General features: G+C 39.2%; 1 protein-coding gene across 2 annotated transcripts in view; it reads left to right on the top strand.

The window, feature by feature from the left end:
* Nucleotides 1–26,892, top strand: part of RASGRF2 (Ras protein specific guanine nucleotide releasing factor 2) — a 237,149-nt gene that overhangs the window by 90,781 nt on the left and 119,476 nt on the right. For both annotated transcript variants that reach the window (XM_047070691.1, XM_047070764.1), the window contains exons 3-10: nt 3,191–3,338; nt 5,666–5,755; nt 10,058–10,311; nt 13,403–13,482; nt 13,885–14,078; nt 19,117–19,226; nt 19,971–20,089; nt 26,529–26,689. In XM_047070691.1, the coding sequence (XP_046926647.1) occupies nt 3,191–3,338; nt 5,666–5,755; nt 10,058–10,311; nt 13,403–13,482; nt 13,885–14,078; nt 19,117–19,226; nt 19,971–20,089; nt 26,529–26,689 (1,156 nt within the window). The remainder of the gene's footprint in view (nt 1–3,190; nt 3,339–5,665; nt 5,756–10,057; nt 10,312–13,402; nt 13,483–13,884; nt 14,079–19,116; nt 19,227–19,970; nt 20,090–26,528; nt 26,690–26,892) is intronic.

The raw sequence follows: 26,892 nt of genomic DNA on the forward strand, positions 1-26,892 counted from the left end.
TCCAAGCTGCATGAGTTGTATACCTTCAGGAAAATGAATTTCCCAACAATCTGAATAAACGTGGAAGTGGGTTCTTCCCTAGTCAAGCCTCCAGGTGAGAATGTACCTCGACTGACACCTCAGTGTTAGGCGTGTCAGTCTCTGAGCTGAGAACCCAGCTAAACTGAGCCTGGACCCCTGATGCACAGATACTGTGAGATAAGAAACATGTGTTGTTTTGAACCAGGGAGCTTGTGGTAATTTGTTCACAATAGAAAAAGAATACATGTATTTCACTCCTGGTCCCTCTTAGTGCTGACCCTTTTCTGGGTCTCTGTCCACAGTGGATGTCTGGTGTAAAGTCAAGCTTTGTTCTCTCTGAGTCTAGCATCCTCATTTGGAGCTTTCTTTAGGACGTGGTCCTTTTCCTACAGAGAGCAGATCCTGGGCTGTGACTTGAGGGCATGTCACTACTGCCAGTTGTGCCTTTTATTTCTTTACTTTGGGAGTTGGGAAGAGGAGGAGTCTAACTTGCAGATGTTGTGAAGGCACTTGTTTAATGAAAGACTCTAATGATCACCTCTTACTCCATTTCTTTGAATGTTTTGATTCCATCTTTGGAGCTCTGGCCACCTTGGTGGGAAGCGTGCTTATGCGAGGTGTCTCCTTGTGTGGTTTCCTCTGCTCTCAATTTCCCACCACTCGGATTCTACTTGGTTTTCCTCTTCATGGAATTTCTTAAAACTTCTGGTCTGTTGATGGCATATTTTCCTGTTTTATAATGCTGTTATGGTTTCATTCTTTAAACAGAAAATAATTTTCCTAGCACTTCAGTGAGGCCTTGGAAGTGAAGGGAGACAGATGTGGGTAATGAGTCTGCATGAATTCATCCACACAATCTGGACTGGACTTTTTATAAGAGGAAAAAAAATACTGTTTTGCTACCTAATACCAATTTGATATATTAGTAATAAATTTGTAATAAATATATTAGTAATAAATTAGTAAAAAATGATGAAAAGGGCATAATTTTTATTATAATAGCTACTTTTCTCATGTTCTATTACTATTTTCTCCTTTTAAAGTTCCTAAAAGCGTATCTCTCTGAAGACTCTGCTCTTTTTTTTCTTCTTCTTTTTTTAACCTCCTCCCACTCACACAGCCTTTCTTTCTACTCTCTTAGGGTGATTTCTTAGAACAAGTGACTTTAAAATATTGCTGACACTATGTTTTTTTTCTAACACTAATAGCACACATGATGTAAGTGCTGAGGATGTTGAGATCATTGAACTAAAATTGTGATTTTAGAATTGTCTTAAGACTCTTTTAGTTCTAAGTAACACAAACCTATTTCAAAGTAGTTGAGATTGCAGAGAACTTACTAGACAGAAATTTTAATATCTCACTGAACCCAAGAGTAAAAATTATATTCAATTAACATGAGCGTCAGGAACCAGAAACTAGCAAGTTGACAGGAACACAGATAGTCGTTACCTTTCTGTCTCTCTTATCTCTGTTTTCTTGAACATCTTATTTTCTTTCTCAGCAGACTCACTTTGTTTGGCATGATATGGCCAAATACGGCTACCTGACAATGGTAACCAGAGTTTCCAAGTTTATATCATATCAGTTCAAGCAAACAGATAAGAGATACAGTACCAGACTCCAAGGAGAAAGACTCTAGTTGGTTTAGCTTGGGCCAGTTACGTCTTTTTAGACCAGTGTAATGTAGTCATGAGGGCAGATTTTGTGGTAAAAACATGGCTGCTATGACCCAAGTTCTCAACGAAGAGGTAAGAGGTAAGTGAATAGAAGATTGGGCAGTATCTCAGGACATGTCTGCTGCAACATTCTTGTTTATATTCATTGTGATATTCCTTATTAGAGAAACAGTTTAGCTTGTGGTTAAGAACATGGGCTTAGGGTCGGGGCACCTAGGTGGCTCAGTTGGTTAAGCGTCCGACTTCACACAGGTCATGATCTCACAGTTCGTGAGTTCGAGCCCTGCATCGGGCTCCGTGCTGACAGCTTGGAGCCTGGAACCTGCTTCAAACTGTGTGACTCCCTCTCTCTTTGTCCTTCACCCACTCACACTGTCCCTCTCTCTTTCTCTCTCTTTCTCTCTCTCTCTCTCTCTCCAAAATAAATAAACATTAAAAAATGAAACAAAACATGGGCTTAGGGTCAAACATATGTTGATTTGATCCCACCTTGCCACTTACTAGCTGTGTGACCTCTGTGAAGATTAAAATCTTTTTGTGTACAATTGGGATGATAAAGCCTATCTCCTGGGGTTGCTGGGGGGACAAAATGAGAATATATATGGGACATCTGAGGCACTCAATAAATAGTAATTATTAATTATTACAGTTATCAGATCATTTGGGAAAGATTACGTGAATGGAGAACATACCTTTTACCACCTCAAATAGTGCAACAAGATCTAGAGGCAAAATTCCAGGTGCTACAGAATTGCATAGTCAGTAAAAATCTAAGAGGGAGTTTTGGCTTCCCACACACTTGGCCAAAGAAATGGAAACAGGTGAGGCTGATGGTGTTAGGGCCCAAGAATCTACACTTATTTTTAGAATGAAATTTTGCTCCTGTTGATTTGTGAAAGAAATGTTAATGGTCTCACGATCCTAAAGAGAGCCGAGCAGGGCTGGTAGTCACCGGTATAGTCATCATAGTCCATTCCAGCCAGTGCCTGTTCTGATGGTTGCTTCATTCATTCTACTTGGGGGCAGGCCTGTTCTGATTGTCTAGACACTTAGCTAATGAAATATTTTTGAGTATCGTCCCTGGGAACCAAGTGTGTACCATCAGTTCAAGACTTCAGTTTTTTTTAAAGGAGAAGCATCTTTTTCTTTATGAAATGATAGATTTCCTTTGCACTTTTCTGACTTCTATGGCAAAATTGCTAATGGCAGCCATCATTAAATGACCTCTTAGTGAAGGATATGTAAAATGGCAATGATCCAAATTCTGTAGAGTTAAATGAGCTCTTAGCTTAGTAAGGGATATGTAAAATGATTCAAATTGTATATTGTTAAATGATACCAAATGCAAGCCCAAAGTTAATATTTACATAAAGCAGAGGTAGCCATCAAACTACATTTATGGTTTCTTTCTAAAATATACTGTATGCTGTTCTATATGAAACTGCCGTAGAACAGTATCTCATTGACTAACTGTGTAATTTTCTCTTAAGTTATGCAGACATTTTGATTGAGAGAGAAGTGTTAATGCAGAAGTACATTCATCTAGTTCAGATCGTAGAGACGGAAAAAATTGCAGCTAACCAACTCCGGCATCAACTTGAAGATCAAGATACAGAAATTGAAAGACTTAAATCAGAGGTACTTCCCAGTTACTAGATTCCTCCTCATTGTTATGCATTTATTGCCATCTCCTCAAAATTACATAAGGCCTACCAGGGCAAAATTTTCATCCCAAACTTGGTTCCTTCGCCATCAGCGAGTACATGTCAGACCACTAATCTGTGTTAGAATAAATCTAGTCTATGTTAGAATTAGTTAAATACACTACATTAAAATACCAGAGTAATATGCTGCTTTTTAATTATTTTGTGCTCCTGATGTCTTTCATTTGATCAGATATTCAGAAGTTGATTATAAAATGTAACTGTTTTTAGATTGACTATAATAGTAATGATAATTGTGAATCTGTCATAGATTAAACTCCCAAACGATAACTAAGGAAGGACCAGAAATGAAATCAGGAAGACTTTACTGCTTCTCTATTCTAAGGAGTTCAACTTTCTTCCCCCTAGAATTTTGAAAAACATATTGGAGTTGAAGTATAAGGCATTTCCTCAAGTTGGAATTCCTGTCTCCCTCCATCTCCACCCCCACCCTCTGAGGGTGAACTTCAGAGGCCCTGCACCCCCCGATTGTGAGATTGTCCCAAGTGAGAACAGAGCATGGTCATTGTATCTCCAGCCTCAGTGGTGGTCCTGTATCCACCCATGCTCACAAGTGCCTCTGTCCACATATAGAAACCCGAGTGTACCCGAGTGTTATTTACTACTCGTGGGAAGCGGTAGATAACTGAAGACCTGAAGAGGAATGTGGAAAACAAGATTTCCCCCCTCTTTCTGACTAGAGGTGCATTAGCATTTTCTTAGCTTCAAAGAGCAGATAGGACAGATGAAACCTACTATTAATTGTATCCCATTGACAGAACAATTCAGGATCCTCAGGCCTGATTACAAGAAATTTGTAAGTTCTAAGAGCCTCAGCCCTGAGTTACAAGGAAAGTAACTTTCTTGTTACTTTTACAGTCACTGGACAATGATTTCCTCTTTGTTTCCTTATACCTTCCTCCAAGACGCACTGAATCCTGTGAGAGGTTTTCACCTCCTTCTGCCTGTGTACACCACGTCCAGTTTCCAGAGCATGAGTATAAGCTTGATTCCACCTGGGATCTGATTGCTTCTCTGGTGATGAGTTGCAGACCATGTTCACCGTATCATTAGTGTTGTTAACTTCCCGATTCAACCCTGAAATCTCATATAGTGAAAACAACAACAGAAAACTTAGCAAACCTGCATTTTAAAAGACTATATCAGGCACTGTAATTTGAGACAAAATTATTGTGTTCTCTCTTTGCCACAGTAAGCCAGAGCAGATGCTTGTCTGCTAAGTGGCATTTACTCCACAAGAGAAACTCAGCACCAAGCAATGTTCCCCAATATTTATTTGGGCATGCTTATCTGTCTTCACTATGTTCTATTTTAGTCTGAATATAGATTTTGCAGCCCGAAACTGTCAGTAGCAGGTACATCTTGAGTGGTCGCTTCGCAGGAGCCATAATTTATTTTCTACTCCTTTTATTTTCCTACTTCTCTGCCAGAAAATGGCAGAAGTGTGTATTTGTTACTGGTGACAAAATGTAAAGACAGGTCAGAGGAAGCAATTATGATTCTTAACTTTTCAAATGCTTGCTGGTAAGGTTGCATAGGTTCTTACCTTTCTAAGAGCCTGCAATTGAGCAGTAGGCTAGTGATTTTTGTTGCTAAGTGTATTTGGGCAGCCATCTGGTTTTGAATTGCCCCACAGGTCACATAACTGAGTTGGAGCTATAAGGAGATCCTGGATCATTTCACTCCTTTTTACCTTTTCACCTTTCTTGGTTGTCTTGGGTCAACCCCAGGGCTCTGAAGTTCCGTTTGCAGTTACCATTTTCCCAAGGAATCCTGTGAGCCTGCTGTACTCTGTGTACCTGTGTGGAAGGCTGCAGGCTGATTATGGGAAGCAAGAGCTCTGGGCTGAATGTCATTGCATTTGGGGACCCCAGGGCATTACAGGCAGCTGTCATTGGGCAAGATTGGCAAGCAGTATGTCACTCAGCTCCCCCGAAGGCCTTGGCCTAGTCATCACTGGCAGTCAGGGCCAAATTTGGGGCTAATGTTTCTCCTAACACAGATCCCAGTTCACACTTTCCATAGTTGCTTCTTATAAGCACCTTTGTTGGCAACATAACTGAACAGACTTGGTGTGAAGTTCATTCTTTCCTTGACTCAGAACCAGTGGAAGGAAGGATGCATAAAAAGTAAAAGTTTCCTGAGGACCTCCTAAGCTACCTTGTAGGCATTACCTCCTGTGAGTTATGGCTATCAGCTGGTATTTCCCAAATCATGAAATGGGCCAATTTTGTGTTATAGATTATCGCTCTTAATAAAACCAAGGAGCGAATGAGGCCTTACCAAAGTAATCAAGAGGATGAGGATCCAGATATCAAGAAGATTAAAAAGGTAGGATGTTGGGCGTTTCTGGCTTTGGAAAAGCATGGTGATCAGTTGTCTGTCCTGTAGTGATGTCTTTGTTCCCCTGTCCCTGAGCTGAGAATCACCTTGGTATATCTGTTCTAATGGCTCTCAGACTTGCCTTTCAGAGTGATACAGGTATGGCTACTTTGGAAAAGTTTCAGCTTGAGATTTTTTTTCCAGTTCTGGGAATCCCCTTATGGACCCTCTGTGGAAAGGATGTCAAAACCAGACATTAAGACAATAGTGTTCTTAAGTTGGGTTAGTAAGTGCTGTAGAACCTCCTGATTTTGTGCTATTTTCATATTTTAGGGGAATATTTTTTGCATGTTTATTTAGTTTTTTGGGAGAGAGAGTACATGTGTGCAGATGCATGTGAGACAGGGAGGGGCAGAGGGAGAGGAAGAGAGAGAATCCCAAGCAGATGCCACGCTTAGCATGGAGTGTAACATGGAGCTTGATCTCAGGAGCTTGATCATGACCTGAGCTGAAATCGAGAGTGGGAGGCTTGGGGCGCCTGGGTGGCTCAGTTGGTTGAGTGTCCCTTCTTGATTTCAGATTGGGTTGTGATCTCCTGGTTTGTCAGATCGAGTCCAGCATCAGGCTACAAGCACAGAGCCTGCTTGGGATTCTCTTTCTCCCTCTCTTTTTGCCCCTCCCCCTGCTTTTGTTATCTCTCTCTCAAGACAAACAAACAAACAAACAAACAAACATTAAAAAAAAAGAGTCAGATGTTTGACTGAACCATCCAGATGCCCCTAGGGGAGTAGTTTTTTTTAATTTATTTTTTTAAATATGAAATTTATTGTCAATTGGTTTCCGTTGTCTGTATAGGGGAGTATTTTTAAGTGACATTTTAAAAATATTTCTTTTAGCTTTAGATTTCAGTGCTTATTTAGAAAGGATTTTTTTGAACATGTGAGACTATTAATTAAATACATCTCAGATTTCTGTTTTATTATCATTATTACTTTCTTGTTTAACATCCACACGATCAACAGATCTGCTTACTAAACTGTCACTTATTCCTGTGTACAACTTAAAAAAAATTTGTTTTAATGTTCATTTATTTTTGAGAGACAGAGAGATAGAGCAGGGGAGGGGCAGAGAGAGAGGAAGACACAGAATCCAAAGCAGGCTCCAGGTTCTGAGCTGTCAGCACAGAGCCTGATGCGGGGCATGACTGCGAGATCATGACCTGAGCCGAAGTTGGCCGCTTAACCGACTGAGCCACCCAGGTGCCCCTGTGTACAACTTTTGCAGTTAGACAGACACTGGTACTCACTCTGGTCTACTGTATTTGATTTATGTCATTTTAGGTTTTGAGTTCTATTATCTTAATTCGCTTGTGTAAATCATCTACTTAGCTTTGTGACCATTATGTGAAAAGCTTCACAGTTATAGAACTTTTTTTATGGATATATACCTTCAAATCTTTATTTCATCTTAATGTTTTTCTTATTCTTGTTTTTTATATGCTACATAATTATTCCCCTTTAATTGTAACAAAACTTGAAACATTGCTCAGAGTTTGATACAGAAATGCTTCTAAGAACTAAATTGAAGTGTTTTCAGTTTTTAAGGAATAAAAAGTGAAATACCACCATTAATTTCTTAGAATTCAAAACATTCTGAATTGAATTGAGTTTATGTTATTGTTACAAGATTAATGCTCTTGCCTTTTAGTAGTATGAAGTTGTCTATAAACAAAGAGATGAGTGAAGTACAGTTTTCAGGATTTTTTTTTTTTTCGTAGAAACTGGTCTGTTAGTATGAAAAGTACACCAGCTCAGCAGGCAACACCTGACTAAGTAAACAGAAAGATTGTGTTTAACACAAAATTTGATTAAGGCGATTTTTGAAAATATTTCTGTTAAATGGAAGAATAGTGATAAAATAAATGCTTTTTACACTTTATACCTTCCTGTTTCTCAGTAGAAGCAATTAAACAATATATTTTTGAACTTGTTAAGTAGGCTTTGAAATTAATTCTGTTGTGCTTTATAGCCCAGTCATTCTAATGTCTGTGTGGCAAAAAGTGTTTTAAATGAATTAGTTTCTCTATTCTGATTTGGCAAATATCAACATAATTTTTTTATCTTCAAGGAACCAAAAATTGAAATTTATTATATGACAAAGAAGTTTTCCATTAGATTTCTCCAGATAATGTGCATATAAATTCCCCCACATAATTCTATTAAAATGTGGCTAATTTTTATTGTTTGAAGCATCACAGCTGTGTGAATGCCTGCATTAACACTGATAGTATGATGACAACATTGGTAGGTAAATGAAAGAATTTTAAACATTGCAACAGAAGAGCAGTTGTTTAAATACATGACAATTTAGTCCATATGGGTGAAATAGTAGGGAAACAATAAGGAGTGTAAGAATATGTTGACTAGATAACAATAATACTAAAAAGAGATTTGGTAGTCATTTAATGCTGTCAATCATATATGGATTTGCAACCTGCTTTGTGGCTGAATCTGCCACTTAGCTATGACACACCCTAATAAATAATCATATAACTGTTTTATATTTAGCAAGCACTTCAGATTTTTTTTGGTCCATTATTTTGTAGGTGAGAAAATAGAGGACTGGAGTTCAAAGTTACCCAGCAGGTTAGTGCTGAGCCTTGGGGTTAAGGATTATGACATGCACCTTTCTGGCTAGCCCCCAGCATTTACCTGGACACTTGAAAGATGTTTAGTAAATATTTGTTGGCTAAAACGTACAGGTTTGTCTGTTATTTTTCAAATCATACCTAGGGAATTCAGATCAATTTTAGAGGCTATCATGTTGTCTACAGAATCGATTTTTAATTATATTTCATGTTTCTTTTCACAAAATAATCTCCATTGCAAATCATTCACATGTGTTTTCACCGTGTGGCTGAGAGAGAATCCTTAGAGTTAACAAAAAGCAGGTTAAAGAATGCCAACTCTGATTGCATCTTTCCTGTGTGACTTACCATGAAATTTCGTTTACTCATCTATAAACAGAAGGGGTCAGATGAGCTGATGTCTAACACTTATTTTTTTTTGAGCTTCGTAAAAAAAACCCTCAATGACAACAAATCAAATAACCTGATTTAAAAATGGGCAACGGACATTTCTCCAGAGATGAAATAATATACATGTGATCTTTGGAGAAGTCATATACATATGAAAAGCTGCTCAGTATCACTAAACATCAGAGAAATGGAAATCAAAACCACAGTGTAACGTCACCACACACCCATTAGGATGACTACCATAAAAAAAAATAAGCTAAGTGTCGATAAGGATGTTGAGAAATTGGAACCTTTGTGCACTGTTGGTAGGATTGTGAAGTGGTTCAACTGCTGTGGAAAGCAGTACGGTCATTCCTCAAAAAATTAAAAATAGAGCTACCACATGATCCAGCATTTCCACTTCTGGGTATAGATCCAAAAGAATTGAAAACAGGATCTGGAAGAGACATTTGCACTCCCATGATCACTGCAGCATTATTCACAATTGCTGAGAGTTGGAAGCAACTCTAATATCTATCAGCAGATGAATGGATAAACAAAATATACACACAATGGAATATTATTCAGCCGTAAGCAGGGAGGAAATCCTAGCACATGGTACAACATGGATGAACCTTGAGGACAGTATACTAAGTGAAATTAACCAGTCACAAAAAGGTAGATACTGTGTGATTCTACTTACATGAGCTATGTAAAGTGGTTAAATTCACAGCAACAGAAAGTAAAATAGTGGGTAGCAGGGGCTGAGGGAAGGGAGAAGTGGGGAGTTGTTCAGTAGGTATAGAGTATCAGTTTTGCAAGACGAAGTTCTGGAAATCTGTTATGCAACAATGTGAAATATTTAACACTACTGAACTAACTATACACTTAAAAATGGTTAAGATGGTAAATTTTATGTTATGTGCTTTTTTAACACAATTAAAAATTTTTAGTATCTGATTTTATATTGTTAAAGAGTAAACCTTCAATGTATTTCTTTATTAACATGTTAATAACAAATTATGTAATATTATCACATTCTGGTGTCCATATTGGCAGTCTTAAAGAGCTTAAGATATGGAAGAAACTTGTGACACTGAGAAAAATGTTATTTTTAAATCCTATTTTTTCTGCTATCTGGAAAAGCCTGCCACAATTTATTCTAGTGATGGGACCATTAGCGCTGTAACAAAAAAGCAGTGTTTTATATGGCGTGGAATGAAAACCCTTACTGACAGGCTTATTCAAAGACAGCCTCACACCTCCCTGAGATTCTTTCTGTTGTTGTTCTGTAGGTTCAGAGCTTCATGAGAGGATGGTTGTGTAGAAGGAAATGGAAGACCATTGTGCAGGATTACATTTGTTCTCCTCATGCTGAAAGCATGAGGAAGAGAAACCAGATTGTGTTCACCATGGTTGAAGCTGAGTCGGAGTATGTTCACCAGCTCTACATCCTGGTCAATGGCTTCCTCCGGCCCCTGCGAATGGCGGCCAGCTCCAAGAAGCCTCCCATCAGCCATGATGATGTTAGCAGCATTTTTCTCAACAGGTTTGTCTTGGCGTAAATCAAAGAGTCATGTGAAAAACCCATTTCTATTTCTTAAAAGAATTTTTACTTTACTCTTAAAAGAATAGGAATCATAAGTTCACCTTTATGAGCTTATGATATTAAAAATAAGAAAGCTATTATTTGTGTTTCATTATTTGTGTGAGTTTACATGTCTTTATCTTGAATCATGGCATTTAGTTTTCTGGGTCTTTTCTTTGTGTGACATGTTTTCTTGTCATTGTGTAGGCGTGTGTGTGTTGGGAAAGATAATCTTCATAAGCTGAGGGAGCTGGAGTGAGTAATGGGTCTTTACATGTAATTTATACAGACATACTTTAGGAAGAAGAAAAACTAACAGGGGGCCTGAGAATCTCTAGCAAATTAATTTGCTCAATAAATATTTATAGTGTCCTTCCTGCTGAGTGTTCATCAGTGAACAAAGCAGAAACCCTTGCCTTCATGTAACTTAAATTTTGATGTGGGAAGACAATGAATAGTAAATAAGTGAAATATGTAGTATATTATATGGTGATGAGCACTATGGAAAAAATAAACAAGGGAAGAGGAGAAGGGGAGAAAGGGAGTGCCTGGGTGCTTTACTTAAAAATTATTTATTTTTTAATTCATCTATTTACTTATTTATTTATTTTGAATACATTTATTTGTTTTTGAAGAAATTTACATGGTTCAAAAGTAAAAACAACATGAAAACATCAAAAGCTGTCAAATAATATCAAATATTACAAAGTCATAGAAAGGGATGACTTTGTGTCATCGGAGGGAGTGTGGATGGCCCTGGAACCTGTCGCGCTTCTTGAAACATGTTAGACTAAGAAAAACAAATACACATATGATTCCAGTCATTAGTGAGATCTAAAAATAAATAAATAAACAAAAAGCAGAATCGGACCCATAAATACAGAGAATAAACTGGTGGTTGCCACATGAGGGTTGAGGAGTTGGGTAAGATGGGTGAAGGGGAGAGAGGGAGATACAGGCCTCCAGTTATGGGATGAAGAAGTCATGGGAATAAAAGGCAGAGCATAAGGGATACAATCACTTGTATTGTAATAATGATGTAACGGGACTTACTGTAGTTATACTTGTGGTGAGCATAGTATAAGGTATAAACTTGTCAGATCACTAAGTTGTACACCTGAAGGTAATGTAATACTATGTATCAACTCTAGTCAAACAAAATTTTTTTTAAAAGAAAAAGAACAAAAAGTTACTGCAAAATATTTTAATTTGGCTTTTTAAAGAATTAGGCTTTTTATGCATTTATTTTTTTTTACTTTGTTTTATTTTATTATTGAAGTTTAGTTGACATACAGTGCTATATTAGTTTCAGATGTGCAGTGTAATGATTCAGTAATTCTGTACATCACTCAGTGCTCAAAACAAGAAGTGTGCTCTTAATCTCCTTTATTTTGTCCACCTCCCAGCCTGCATTTAAGGACATTTTAAGGACAAAGGATGTTTAAGGACAAAATTACTGTGTAATTTTCTCTTAAGTTATGCAGACATTTTCACTGCTTATACAATTCTTTGGAAGAGCTGGAAGAGCAAAGCCAGGGAGCTGCTCCCCTGGAGCTTTGAGTTCAAGAGCACAGCACTGTAGATGTGATTCAGAAGTTAGGAAACTACAGCCACTGCCATTGCCACCATATCTGCCTCTCAGGTCTAGGAAGCTGTTGCCTAGAAACTAGAACACCGAAGCTGGGTGCTGAAATTGCCCCTGAAACACTCACATCTTCATGACTGATTTTCAGCAATAGGAAGATGGCCTCTCCTACTTTCCATGTCTTACCAGGTGCACCTATTGGTGCAACTGGTGGAACTGAATTTACATTCGGAGCCTCATTTGCAAGGCAGTCTGGGAAGTTTAGCTGTAGCTCTCCATCATGTCCACCTAAAAGGAGAATAGAAAGGAGGTTAAAAGACTAACATACAGTATCTACCAAACTAAGGGCGCCTGGTGGCTCAGTCGGTTGAGCGTCAGACTTTGGCTCAGGTCACGATCTCACAGTTTGTGGGCTCGAGTCTCTTGTCAGGCTCTGTGCTGACAGCTCAGAGCTGGAGCCTGCTTCAGATTCTGTGTTTCCCTCTCTGTCTGCCCTTACTCCACTAGTGTTCCATCTCTTTCTGTCTCTCAAAAATAAATAAAAATGTTAAAAAATAAAAAAATACAAAAAAAACCCCAATATCTGCCAAACTAGATTTGGTTGAAATCCTTGAACAACGAACACTGCTTAGTTAAAATTGCTATAAATGAAAAACAAATTATCATCTTCAAGCCATATGTATTTTGTTTCATGGACCATTTGGAAAAAGTTAAGGATTTCCCATTGATGTTTATTGTAATTGAATTTGACTCCAACAAACCAGAATATCTCACTTACATGAATAATTATGTATTTGATTGTGTAGGATGTGCTAGTTAAGAAAAGGCTTTAGAGGCTCAATCCAATGAATTAATTGTAATGAGGAGAAAGCAAAAGTTACTTTGGTAACTGCTCTTCTTGAACCTTGTAGAGATTTGGATCTCTATGCATAGTTCTCCTTATAGCATCTCTGTGTAGGTTTAGTCCTTTTCAGAGGATTCTTTTACATTTCCATCTTGGGCGTCTTAGGAGCGGTTATGGTAGAGTTCTGCCAAATCTTTGCTGTGGATTCTTTTCCCCTCTTTCCTGTCAAAACTCATTTTAGTGAAAGAGGGAGTCTTTTCCCTTAGTTATCATCTAGAATCAAACTGAAGAGAAAAAGGATCATAACTAATTTTTTGATTATCAGTTGTAGTGTTAAATCCTAACAGTAGAAAGATGTTGCTATCAAACATAATGAAGAGGGTTATATGCCAATGATTTGCTGTTTACTGTCTTCCAGTAGTTGAAGCCTAGCTCAGAATTTTCGAGATCGTTTGAAAGACAAATTGGTTTATGAGGGCTAGTATAATCCATGTTATTATTGTGTATACAATTTGGAGGCCCTGGGAGGCATGCAAATCATGTATTTATTAAGGCTTTAAGGACTCAGTGGACTTATTGGACAAAGAAGTGACTAGATTATATTATTTTTCAATTTTTTATAGTGAAACAATTATGTTTCTTCATGAAATATTTCATCAAGGACTGAAGGCAAGGATAGCAAACTGGCCTACCTTAATTTTAGGTAAGTGCATGCTTTAGAGATAAAAGATTTTCTCTTAATATGTCTACAATTAAAGCAAAATAACTTCAACATTAGTCAGCCTAACCTGTCTGAATTTCCCTCTTGACCTGAGAGCTTCCTTAGGCACTGGGAATCTGTTTTATTGCCCTCTCAGCCCTTTCTCCTGGCCTGTCATTGTTCATTTGGGGCTAGAGTTGGGCTCTGTGCACCCCCTCCCCCTGCCCCCGTGCATTCTACCAAATCAGTCATTCAAGCATCTGGAAGGGGGCCCTGTGCACGTGTGACACATGATGCTGGGAGCTACTCTGTGCCATTTCCACTGAGTGAACACAGTCTCTCCTTGTACCTTAGATAACTTACCAAGGACCAAGAAAAACTGCCATGTTTACTTCTTTTTTCCAGCTGATCTGTTTGATATTTTGCTCCCCATGTTGAACATTTATCAAGAATTTGTGCGTAATCACCAGTACAGCCTCCAAGTGCTTGCCAATTGTAAGCAAAACCGAGATTTCGACAAACTCTTAAAACAGTACGAAGCCAACCCCGCGTGTGAGGGGAGGATGCTGGAAACATTCTTGACCTATCCAATGTTCCAGGTAAGTCATCTGGGATGCATTTTATAAGTCATCGGTTCCAGTTTGGTGGTACTGAAACATAGGGTGACCAGAGTGACAAGTTTAAGTATGCCCCATGTGGAATTATGGCAAATGTGCATCAACTGTCCTGAGCTTGACCCTGAGAGAAACAAATTTATGCCACACATTTTCCCTCTGTGTAGCATATGGGAGAAAAGCAGGCATTTTTTTTTTAAACCAGGCATTTTTGAAGCAATTAAATCAGGAATGGTTTTTGAAAAGTAGCACAGTTTTCTCTTTACAGAAAGATTCCACACAGACTTCTTCCATGGAGTCTCCTCCTCCAGCATGTTTAAAAATATTATCAGGTTTACAGAAATAGGATGCTGTGCAAACGTTCCAGTATATGCTGGTGGCATAAAAGGCTCCTGAGGGGTGGAGTGACTGCTGGGAAAGTCTTTGTTTTCCTTCCCATCCTCCCCTCCCTGTTACAATTGCTGTTGAAGTTGGTCTTGAGTTTGTCTGGAGCTCCGGATACCAAAAGGAGGACATCCTGGGTCACAGAGGCTATGAAAATATAGGGTCTGGAGACACTGGCTGGACCTGGGGAGTCTTGGCCCCTAGTCAGGTTGCTGAATTGAGGCTGGGGCTTGTCATGACATTTACTTTTGGGTGTTAGAGCACCCGGAGAGATCAAGCATACTTGTGTTCTTACCTGTACCTAGAGCTTTACTGTTAAGAGTCCTTGAGTGAGAACAGAGGAGGCCCAAATGTGAATTGAATCTCCTGTTCCTTTGAAAAGTGTCGATTCTGCTCTTTTGGAAAGGCATTGAGTGTTCTTATTGTGGAATTTATGGGGCTTCTGGCCAGGCCTCCAGATTGTCATGTGGTAAACCGATTCTCCTAATCATGTGTGTTAGGGCTTCTGCAGAGAGTTTTGCCCCCCTGCACAGGCATTGCTGACCCTGGCTGACCATTTTGTAGCCTGAGAAAGAAATGTTGCTCTGGTTCATAATTGTTTGTCCTAAAGTTTGTGAATCCTTTTTGAAATCATGGAAGTCACCACAGAGGTTTAGCAAGATTTTTTAAAAACCAAAAGGATGTATTTGAAACAACTTAAATATAGTGAAACTTTATAATGGTATTGTGTTTTTTTTTCATGGAACTGAATTGTTTGAACTTTTTGCCTCTCTGAAGAAATATTTTCCAAGAAAAACTTCAAAGCAAAAACAAAAAGTTGCTTTTTTTAACCTTATAAAAATTATAATTTAAGCTTTTATTTATAGTGAAACAAGTTTTATATAATGCAGTGTTCTGAGATTCTGTTTGTGTCTTTGGCAGTTACCTCCAGATTATGATTACAATCCCTAAACTGTGTCTTTTCAGCAACTCGATTTCAGGTGAATATTCAAAGAAATGGTTGTGAAAGACACATGGAACATTCTGGGAGGCACCTAGCTCCCTTTCTGACAGTGCACTAATGCCTTCCCACGGGCTATTTAATTTCCCTTTGGTGTCATTTTCTCAGGGTTTTAAAGCAACAGACAGAACCGCACTTGATCTGTAGGGGAGGTGTCCAAACACAGTCGAATGGAGGGCCTTGGAAAGCCCTTTGGATTTCTTGAAAATGCTGAGATGCACTTCTGTCACCCTCTCTCCTTTTCCCTGGAGTTTAAGCCCAATAAGAATGGCTTGGCATTTTGATTGACCCCAAGGAATTCCTACAATGTGAGGAAAGGACCATCGGACTACGAATCTTGAGGAGACCTGGATGTCTTGCTCACTCTTCAGTCATAGCATTGAGGAAAATAATTGAACCAATCTAAATCTCTGTTTCTTACTCTTAAAATTGAGGACCTGATCTCCAGTTGTCTCCCAGAGCTCTAGCTATCTGGCTGTGATCCTGGGGGGATCACACGATGGTGGTGCAAGGAGCCTGGTGTTTGTCTAGGAACCCGCATCCTGAGACTGTGGTGGCCCGAAACCCTACAATTTAGCTGAAGGGTCAAATGTTGAGGTCTCTGGCTTCTTCCAGACCAGGGTAACCAAAGGTCTCAGCTTAGGAGAGCCATTTTTCTAGGAGAAGCCTCAAATTGAAGAATTTAGCCAGAATTGGTCCAAACTGCAAGATGTGTAAACTGAAAGAACAGCTCTTAATCTATTTGCTGCCCTATCACTATTCTGGATGATCAAGAGAGGAAGCTATCAGAGTGTGCTACCTAAGAGCCTCATTCTCCTTGGTGCCTCTTCTTTGTCTTGTTTGCTTGGTGTCTCTTCCTTCTGCCTTCTCCCTAGGAGTGACCCTATGGACCACTGAGGGGGAAATTGCACTTTCTAGAAGCTTGGAGGTTTTCTCTTACTGGGTTCATTCTATCCCTCTTGTTCCCTCTTGGTTCTTTCACAAATGAGGTGAAATAGTCATGAAAACATTTGCTTCCTTGGAGGGTCTAGCTGTTTCTACTTCCCTCTGCATGCTAGTTCATGCTACCAAGGGACCTCTGACCAGACTTTTTCTTGAGTCTAGATATGGGGGCAGGGGTTAGGCACAGAGGAGGAGAGGTGATTGGAGCTTTTAGCCTATTTATGTGTAGACCTTTTACTGGGCTCTTTGTCAAGTAAGTCATTTGCTGCTGTTGATATTCTATGTTGAGCTATGGAAACATAGAGGAATTGTTGAATTTGGATGATGCAGTTAATTTATCCTCAATTTAACCATCAGACAAGTAGTCCAAGTGTTGCCAAGAAATTTGTTATGGAAACTAATGTAGTCATTAATGTAATTTTTAATTAGCAAAGGCAGTGGCTCGACTGGTACTGTTTAAATTGGCTTCAGCTGCTCATAAGTCCATAGGTAAGCCAATCATGAAATCTGCCCCTGATAAGAACAGTGCTGTTAGATGTTCTCCAGAAAGTAGCCTTTTGCGGCTCTAGCCACCTATTTACTGTAATTGGCAAGCAGGCTAATTAATGTCTATAAAGTGACAAGTATTGTTCCATAGTTGAGAAGAGCATTATGATTCATCTAGACAGTACTTACTGTGATTCTTGGGTTTGGGGGGAACAGATTTATAATCAGCTCTTGAATATACACACGAGCTCTTTGGAGAGCCATCCACTTCTCTGCAGAATGTCCTTTCCCTGCTTTTTGGCAGCTTCAGGCTTGTTTGTCCCTATACCAGAAAGTAGAAAGGACCGGCTTCTGAATTTCAGATCTATCTACTTGAACCTTAGCCAAGGAGCTCTCTAAAATGGATTTAATTAATGGGGGAGGATCCTGAAGCTATTGACTAAACTTAGTTTTGTGGGTTTTCAGTGCATGCATTATAAGCGTCAGGCTCTCCCACTCCTACCTTCTTTGTTATGAAAAATTTAGTACATTAGCTGTTGATTGCCTTGATTTTCTTATAGAACTACTGACTTAGAGGCAAACTGTTATCCATCTTGGCACTGTGCAGAAGGGATATTTGAAAGTGTATGTATCCCAAGAGCCTTTACCAGGAGAAGTTTATGGAATGGAGAGGCAGAAAGTGCCCTCCATGTGTCTTACAGGGGAGGGGTCTCCCTCCTATCAGGAGTCTGTCTGAACTTCCAAAACCTTAATACGATGACATTCCTTAGGACCTGATCCCAGAATATCAGCTGCAGAGCCGTGTGTGTGCTGTGGCACTGCCCTTTGTGCTCATGCCTAAACATGGGCCCTCAGTAAACATCAGTAAGTAACCGGTGAAGGCCACCACCTGCACAAGAGCAACAGCAGATCCGTGGGCAGAGCTGCCAGCACCTCAGGACTGGACGGAAGGAGCTAGCCATAGTACCCTGGGAGGCTCTTTCACTTTCTTCATTCTTAGAAGGCCTTTCAAGGGCCTAGTGAGACCTCAGGCCCCAGAGAAGAGACCCCGTGGGTTCCTGCATTGGTCAGAGCCACCATAATCATGGCTGGCTCCGTCATTTGCTGTGACACCACCTTGGGCAAGTTACCAGACCTCTTCACACTTTGTTTCCTTATCTGTGTAAAATGGGCAAATTCCCCTTTTGTTGCTGGAGGTTTAGGTGTACATGCAAACCTTGAGCTCCAATCTGACCCATAGCAGGTGGGGTTATGGTGCCTGTTGTTCATGTGTGTGGGTATTATAATTAGCCCACTACCCCAGCTTTCTAAAAGATTTTAGTTTGTAAGCCAGTAAAAAACAAATATGTAGAGGGGTACCTAGGTGGTTGAGTCAGTTAGGCATATGACTTCGGCTCAGGTCATGATCTCATGGTTCGTGGGTTCGAGCCCCGCTTCGGGCTCTGTGCTGACAGCTCAGCCTGCTTTGGGTTCTGGACAGCTGACAGCTGGAGCCTGCTTCAGATTCTGTGTTTCCCTGTCTCTCTACCCTTCCCCCACTCGTGCTCTGTCTCTCTCTGATCTCAAAAATAAATAAAAATTAAAATAAATAAATATGTAGAATCACTATAACTTTAACTAAAACTCTACTATGTTATATTAACATCTTCATAGGCCTGGTGGAGTTTCTGCCTTTGACAGAATTCAGATAGTTTATCTATAAGCAAAACTACAAGTAGATAATCTAATTAAACAATACTTTTTACTGCTAGAAGAATGAATTAAGGTAAAGTAGGATGAGAATGTAATAAAGGTGAACATATCTTCTTCTCCCAAGTTTTAATTCTTAAACAGAATATTGCAGTAGGATTCCAAATTTAAAAAAAATTGTGAACAAATATACCTAAAATACAGATTCTTGTGATTTGATTATAGCTGTATGTTTCCCCATGAACCAATTTTCAAAATTTGTGATTAAGAAATATATGATTATATTAAAAAACCTAAAGAAACAATTGTTTCTCTGGAACATAATATTTTGTTACTCTTTTTTTGTGCTTTTGGTGAAGTGTGTGTGTGTGTGTGTGTGTGTGTGTGTGTGTGGTTTGAAGTATACTTTGTTTCAAAACTGTAAAGGTAGAGATGAGTTTCTCAGACATGATGATGGCACAGTAGAGAGTGTTCCAGTGTTGTTCATCCTGACCTCTTGCTCATGCTGGCCTTTGCATTTAGATCCCCAGGTATATCATCACACTTCACGAACTCCTAGCTCATACACCCCATGAGCATGTGGAAAGGAAAAGTCTGGAGTTTGCTAAGTCAAAACTAGAGGAACTGTCCAGGTATGTGGAGAACTCATAATAAATGCTTGATTAGAGAAAGCAGCAAGTTAGTCTCTGTGGAAACCTAATATATATGTCCAGGCAACAAGAAGCAAGACACAGACCAGCTTCTCAGATTCACCTGAATATTAAATGCTAGGTCTTCAGATGGTACTGAATCAGAATACATGTTAATTTTAACCAAGAAAAATATATATTGTTGAAAATGTTTTTATAGCATGTGAATTTATATAATTGAGATTATAGCTGTATTTGGGTTTATGTTTCTTTCAGGATAATAGGAAAACGACCTTTATTGGAATCCTTGTGTTCATATTTGGCAAGAAGCTAGAGAATGTATATTTTGCATTTTTCAGTGACTTTTCAGTGTTTCAAGGAATTATTTACATCTGTGTTCCTTTAGCTTATATGGAATAAATGGTATAAAGTCCTCTAATTTGCTCTACCTCTAACAAATGGCATCCTAATTTCAATGAAGGTTGCTGTTCATAAAATAATACTTTGCTTTCCTGTTGCATTCCCCAGGGTATTCATTGGTTTGTGACCCGCTTGTCATTTAGAATCACGTACACTGGCTTTGGTTTGGGTCATGGCTTGTTGAGGCCTGGAAGTCTGCTCTCCCCACAGTCTCTTTTATACTGATGCAAGTCAAAACTGAACTTCCCAGAGGGAGCTCTTCTTTGCATACCTGCTAGGGCTACAGAAAATATCTCTTACTGTGATCTGTCTGTGCTGTGTCTATAGGATAATGCATGATGAAGTGAGTGACACTGAAAACATAAGGAAGAACCTTGCCATAGAAAGAATGATCGTAGAGGGTTGTGATATTTTGCTGGACACCAGCCAAACTTTTATCCGCCAAGGTAAGTCCTTGTTTGGTAGACCCGCTGTCTTAGTCATCTCTGCGACTTACGCATTATCATTGCCAGATCCCGGAAACCATTTTGGAGCAGGTTTGATGTAGCTGTGTGATTGATACCGTTCATGCAGGACACCTCCGTGGCCTTGACCGAGGCTGTGGTTGAGGCCCACCTTTGTGCTGTTTCTTTTCAGGGGCCATGAAAAACAGCAACACAATAATAGTAAAGCACGAGTGGGACAGTAAGTTACATTCTGACTGGACTCTCCTCCTCAGTGGACCAGACATTCTCTACAGCTCCAAGGAGGACAGATCGGTCTGGCCGATGAGAGTGGCAGTGCCAGGTGGCGACGATATACAGGCAAAGGCCCAAGAGAAACTTGCATTGCTCAAAGCCCTTTCACATAGTGGTGGGGACAATGTCCGAAGTGAAAACAGCTGTCTCTTGTTCCCATTCTTCATCAGCACTTCTGGATCAGCCCCCCATGATATGATTTGATTCAGTTGGCATCTCCAGTTGCCAAACGAAATGTCTGTTGACCCCTGACACGCTTTGGTAATGGTGCATGTATCTTGTTTGTGGGATGTGTGCTTTCCGAGCATCACCCAGTATTTTAAGCTTTTGAAGTGTTGAAGATATTTGTGCCAGAAACTTTGGAGAAGCAACAGCCTAACAGTGTCCCTCCCTCCAGGGCCCTCATTGCAGAGTGCAAGGAGTAAACCTCATCCAGAGTTCTTTTTTTAAGTGCTTAAGTGTTCTGAGGGAAGGGACCATGCCCCACGGAATTGATTTGAGACAATGCATTGCACACATTTATGATTTTGAACTTGGTGAGCAGTGACACATAGATTTTGGAACTAGGATTAACCTTTAATGTAGTTTTTGTTCAGAATGTGCCAATAACATTTGAAGATATTTGCATTTCCGTTGCCTGCCAAAATGTGCTGCTTAAAAATTTTTTTTTTACCTCATCAAATAAGACGTTACTTGTGCTGTGCACATAAATTTTTGCACAGAATACTTAAAAAAGTTTAACACGTGCTGTTCTATTTTCCATTATTTATTTATAAAGAGAGAAAGTACACATATGTTAAAGTTTGGAAGTTTATTTTAGGAAATGATAACTTTTCTCAGTTTTTGGCTTCTGATACTAATTTTCCTTTAAATATAGTGGAATATAATGCTAACAACATCAGGCCTGCCTAATTCCCCCTGTATTCCTCCGCAGAGACTGTGTTCCCATATTGGCTTTCTGCCTTCCTGGCACTTGCCTGCCTGTGTGCCTTCACGTGTGCTTTCCCCAGCCTGGGGCCTGGGAATGCCCTTTTCCATCCCTTCCGTGCCTATCGAAGGTCTGCTTGGCCTTCCAGGCTCAGGTCAGACACCTCTAGAGAGCCTTTTACAATGTTCCCTCATCTTTCTCTCCCCTTCCCTTCAGTTAGAATGGATTTACCTTCCTCCTGGTTTCCTGCCCCTTGCTCCCGATGCATGTATTTCGTCCTCTTGTGTATTGTAGGTACATGTTTGCACGCCTGTCTCTGCCAGTAATTGTAACTCTGAAGGGCAGTGTTTACGAATTCTCTCCTGCCTTATCTGTTGTTTTCCATTATAGATACCTGAAAGATGGGCATTGGATTAAATTGAATTACTTGTTGAATTGCAGTTTTGATTGTTAGAGGTCTTATTTTGTATTTTTCTTGCATTTGGAATTCACTGAAAAAATACTAATTGACTGGAGCTTTATAATATGCGAGAATGCAAATAAATGTTTCTGTAACTAGTATTCTATTTCTGAAAGGGCTTTTGATTGAAAAGTATGATACATCGTAATTTATTTCTATAAGCCGAGACTGCTCTTATCTAAGTTTGAAAAAAACATCTATAATGAAAAACGCTAGAAGGTTGAATATATTGAATAAGTCATTTTTTTCAGTGCACCCGGAGGAAAAATACTCAGGAGCCACCTCTGCCTTTGATTCATGTCCAGATGTTATTTATTGCTTTTTCTTTGCCACATGTTTAAAGCACTTCTGTTAGCTATTAATACAGCTGATGTTATTATTGTATTGATGTTGATATAATGATTTGCCTTTACAGTATTTTTCTGTATTTTTGGTTGTTAGTGTGTTTAGAAATTATTCAATAAAGTTGGCTTTAAAAAAACAGACCTTAATCCAAAAGTAGAAAGTAATCCAATTACATATAATATGGGAAGTTTCCATTGTTTTGCTTTGGTTGCTCCTATTATCATTTTTACTACATACCCTTAACAGACTTTTAAACCCATCGAGGTGGGTTTTTTATTCTTTTAAACTTTGATGGATTCCATTTCCTATGAAATGGACTACAAATTATCTCTAATTGTCTGCTAGTATTTGTGTTATTTACTTTTAGGGATAGTATGAGGTATGTTGCAGTGTGTATGTATTTGTGTGTGTACATGTGTGCATATGCACAAATATATGTGTGGTTTCAACCTTAAATGAATGTTTATTCTGAGGACTAGAAAAAATAAGTCGCCCAGGACGTCGGAAAGGCCTCCTTAGAATAGGGGCATCAGATAATCTTGAATGTCAATCTGTGGGAATTTAGTGGTTAAAGTAAGAGAAGTTTTATTGTAAATTGATGCTAATCATTAAACAGTTGATGAGCAGGATGCAAAGGACTGTATCGCCATGTAGTCTGATAATGTCATTTATGTTCCAAAATCTACTCAAAGTTTGTTGAACTAAAGTGTAAGAGTCTGAAACAGTAATAGGAAGACAGTATAGCCATGTCGCTGGAGGTCAAATTCTGCCTCCACCATCTCCTTGCTGTAGGATATTGAGCAATTTATTTAACTTTTCTTTGTCTCAGTTTCCTCTCCTTAAGTTGGAGTTAATAGCACCTAGATTTTAGGGTCGTGGTGAAAATTTAATGAGCTGATACCCACAAAAGCATTTAAACCAGTGCCTGTGAGAGTATGACATAAACCAAGATCTAAATTTTGGAATGAGTTTCTGTTTTTCAATAACATGAAATATATATGAACATTTAGTAGAAGATGAGGCACTCTAAATTGACATTTTGCTGAAAACCCATTATGCATAGCCAATGTCTTGTGGAAATGTGAACCAGGTTAATTAAGTGAAGGTTACTGAATTCAGAGTGAAATGCATTCAGAATGAGTCTCGGACCTCTGTGATACCTTAACTATTCCCCGACTCACAGTCATGTCCTTTTGGGGTAGCAGTGTTCTTTGGCGTTGTAACATGGGGTCCACAAATATTTGTACTTTCTCAAATGCCTAACCCAGTAACCTGGAAGTTGCTCATCATTCCTTTTCACACTGGGTGGAATGAAGAATAAGGGCATTAGTCCTGAATGCCATTCTTTGGGAATTTAGTGATTGAAATAACACAAGTTTTGTTGTAAATTGATCCCAATTATTAGGTTGACTGAGAGAGACACAAGGAACTGTGTCATAGCAATGGTCTGATATTGAGGAATTACTAATACAAACTGTTCCTTTAATTTTTACTAACTAGAGAGGAATCTTCAAGTCTTAGAGTTGTATTGAAACACCAGGTCAAACATAAAATGAAATATAAAAAAGTCCACTTAACATGTTTTTCCCAATATGATTATTTTATAAACCGAATAGTGTTGAAATCCCTCACTTTTAATTCTGACATATAGACTTCTGTATAGACTGAATATACAGGATGAACGGTTATCGATTAAACATATTAGTGTATCGTTGACAAGGAAATGTTTATTTTTTTACCTCAAAGTTTTAATCTACAGTATTACTAATATATGAGCAAACATGTATTCTGTAATTTCTGATCTGCAAAATCATTAAATGCTAGAAGCACTTAACGACACATTATATTGAATCTTCATAAACTTGGTTATAACCTTTCTGAAAATGACTCCTGAACCTGTTTATCCACCAGGACATTTATTTGTCTTCAGCTCCAGTCTTTCACTCTGCCCTAGCTGATCTCACGACCCCCCATGGCAAAGCTACAACAGACTGTCTTTTCCTATCCGATCCCTTTCCAGGTGTCATTGTTTATGTTGCTGAATCCACTGCCATCTCTTGGCAGCGTGGCTCACTCAGGTGATGGCTGCTCAGCCCCTCAAGCCTCAGTTTTCCCTTCTATGAAATCAGGGGCGAACCAGGTCCTCCGAAAGAGCTCCTCTGGCTTTGATTCTGCCCCATGAGCCCCATGAGTGCAGTCCTTCTGCTGTTACTCATTTACTCATCTAGGCAGTCTGCCTTTTGCTCTCCCCACCCCTCCTCTGCTCTTCAAATTTAATTACTTGCTGCCCGCGCTCTCTGACAGCTTGCTTCCACCTGCCTCACCTCCTTCCTTCGCTCTCCCCTTGCCCGTTCCCTTCGGTGGAGTCAAGCCTTCTCCTACCCTTTGTGCCCAAGGCCCACAGCCTTCCCCAGGACTACTTCCATGCTGTTCTTTAGGCCCCCAAATAGCTGCCTACTTTGCCTCTGTCTAGCAGTCCCACCTAAACACTCACCTGAGGAGATGGAATCTGCACACGGAGGCTTGCTCCTCATCTACCCACCTCCCCACCTTCAGCTCTGTTAAAAAGTAGATGCTGTTTGGAGTATTCATATGCTAACGTGAACATTTTGTGACCCACAGTCATAGTTTTACCATTTTACATATACGAACAACTTTAGTGGGGCTTTCCCCACTTATCAAAGGAATCTGTGACCATTAAAAAAAAATCAGGAAACGCAGAAAATGTATGAGGAGGAAATGAGGTTGCCTGCAATCTCATTTTTTAGTGCTGACCCCTGTTAATATTTAAGGGTTGAATATGCAGTTAACGGTTCTTATGAGACTGATATGTGTCTTTGTAAGGCTGCATTTTGAGTAGTGGTAGATTGAACAAATAGTAGTAATATCACTGACTCAGTAATACCACTATTTCAGAAGTCAAGGTATTGACAAGAATCTTTCCTAGTGTTTGTTTTGGTTTGCTATCTAACTTAGATTGGAATTTTATTTTGTGGGGAGGTCATTATTAGGATGAACTTGTATAAAACCTATGTAGAGATTCTCACATTGAATAGAAGACAGTTTTGTTCACAGGAATGCTCTGGGTATAGACTTTATGAGTTCTTTTCCATTTAAATCCCACAAAATTTTTATCACACATAATTTAAATATAATCTGAAATAGCTGCCCTTTAAAAATTAACTAAGTTGCATTGAATTGTTTAATTTGTTTATTTTTATAATATACATGCAGTGTAAATTTTATTTTGTATTATGTTATTTGTCTACCTACAGTGCCTCAGGAAGAATAAATTCTATCTTCTTTTTACTATGTTATTTTATTACTATATGCAATTATACAGTATATATCTTGTTCTTTTTTTAATTTGTTTTAAAAAATTTTTTAAATATTTTTTATATGTTTTTGAGAGAGAAGGACAGAGAGACAGAGCACAAGCAGGAGAGGGGCAGAGAGAGGGAGACACAGAATCCCAAGCAGGCTCCAGGCTCTCAGCTGTCAGCACAGAGCGTGACACTGGCCTCGAACTTGCGAACCATGAGATCATGACCTGAGCCGAAATCAGACGCTTAACAGGCTGAGCCATCCAGGCGCCCCATGTATCTTATTCTTTTTTTTTTTTATTTTTTTTTATTTTTTTTCAACGTTTTTTATTTATTTTAGGTACAGAGAGAGACAGAGCATGAACGGGGGGAGGGGCAGAGAGAGAGGGAGACACAGAATCGGAAACAGGCTCCAGGCTCCGAGCCATCAGCCCAGAGCCCGACGCGGGGCTCGAACTCACGGACCGCGAGATCGTGACCTGGCTGAAGTCGGACGCTTAACCGACTGCGCCACCCAGGCGCCCCTCTTATTCTTAAATTGATTGAGATTGAGATAAGATCACCAAGGGACAGATGACACAAGTGCCTTGTTCTCTGAATTCAGTTTGGCTTTCTTTCAAATTTATTTTACAATTTATTAGTAAATAATCAAGTCTGGAATGTTTTATAAAAATAGTAGGAATTAGGGGTGACTGAGCGGCTCAGTTGGTTAAGCATCCAACTCTTGATATGAGCTCAGGTCATGATCTCACAGCCCATGGGATCGAGCCTCGAGTTGGGCTCTGGGCAGACAGTGTGGAACCTGCTTGGGATTCTCTCTCTCCCTCTCTCTGCTGCTCTGCTGCTTGCTCTCTCTCCCTCTCTCTTTATCTCTCTCTAATCAATAAATCAAAAAATAGTGACAATTAGTTAGGCCCTTAAAACACAATGCATTCTCTCTTCTGCTCAGAGTGTAGAGGATTTACTTCCAATGGTGCATCAAATAAATCCTTGGTATCTTGGGAAACAGGTCCTAGAGTTTATTGCATCAAGAATAGCTCTCACTTGAAAAAATTTTAATTGCTGTGTATTCTTCACTTTTGTGATCACCAGGTTCTCTTATTCAAGTACCTTCTGTTGAGAGGGGGAAACTTAGTAAAGTTCGCCTGGGTTCACTGTCTTTGAAAAAGGAAGGAGAAAGACAGTGCTTCTTATTTACAAAACACTTTTTAATTTGTACAAGAAGTTCAGGAGGAAAGCTGCATCTGCTCAAGGTATGGGTTTTATGTGACTATTCCATTTATGTTCCATGCACTTAAGAGGGATTGAGATTAATTTAATTATGGCTTTTCCATATCCAGTATCATAAAACCCAGATTGTCACAATTGCATAGTGAGGTAATGTACAGTTGCTAAGCCTGGCATGTACTTTGTTGTTAATCGAATCCAAAAAATAGAAATTTAAGTGTCCATTTCC

The sequence above is a fragment of the Lynx rufus genome, unplaced genomic scaffold (genome assembly GCF_022079265.1).
Source record: "Lynx rufus isolate CCGP_SWC_20201006 ecotype Redwood Valley unplaced genomic scaffold, mLynRuf1.p SCAF_1, whole genome shotgun sequence".
Classification (NCBI taxonomy): Eukaryota; Metazoa; Chordata; class Mammalia; order Carnivora; family Felidae; genus Lynx; species Lynx rufus.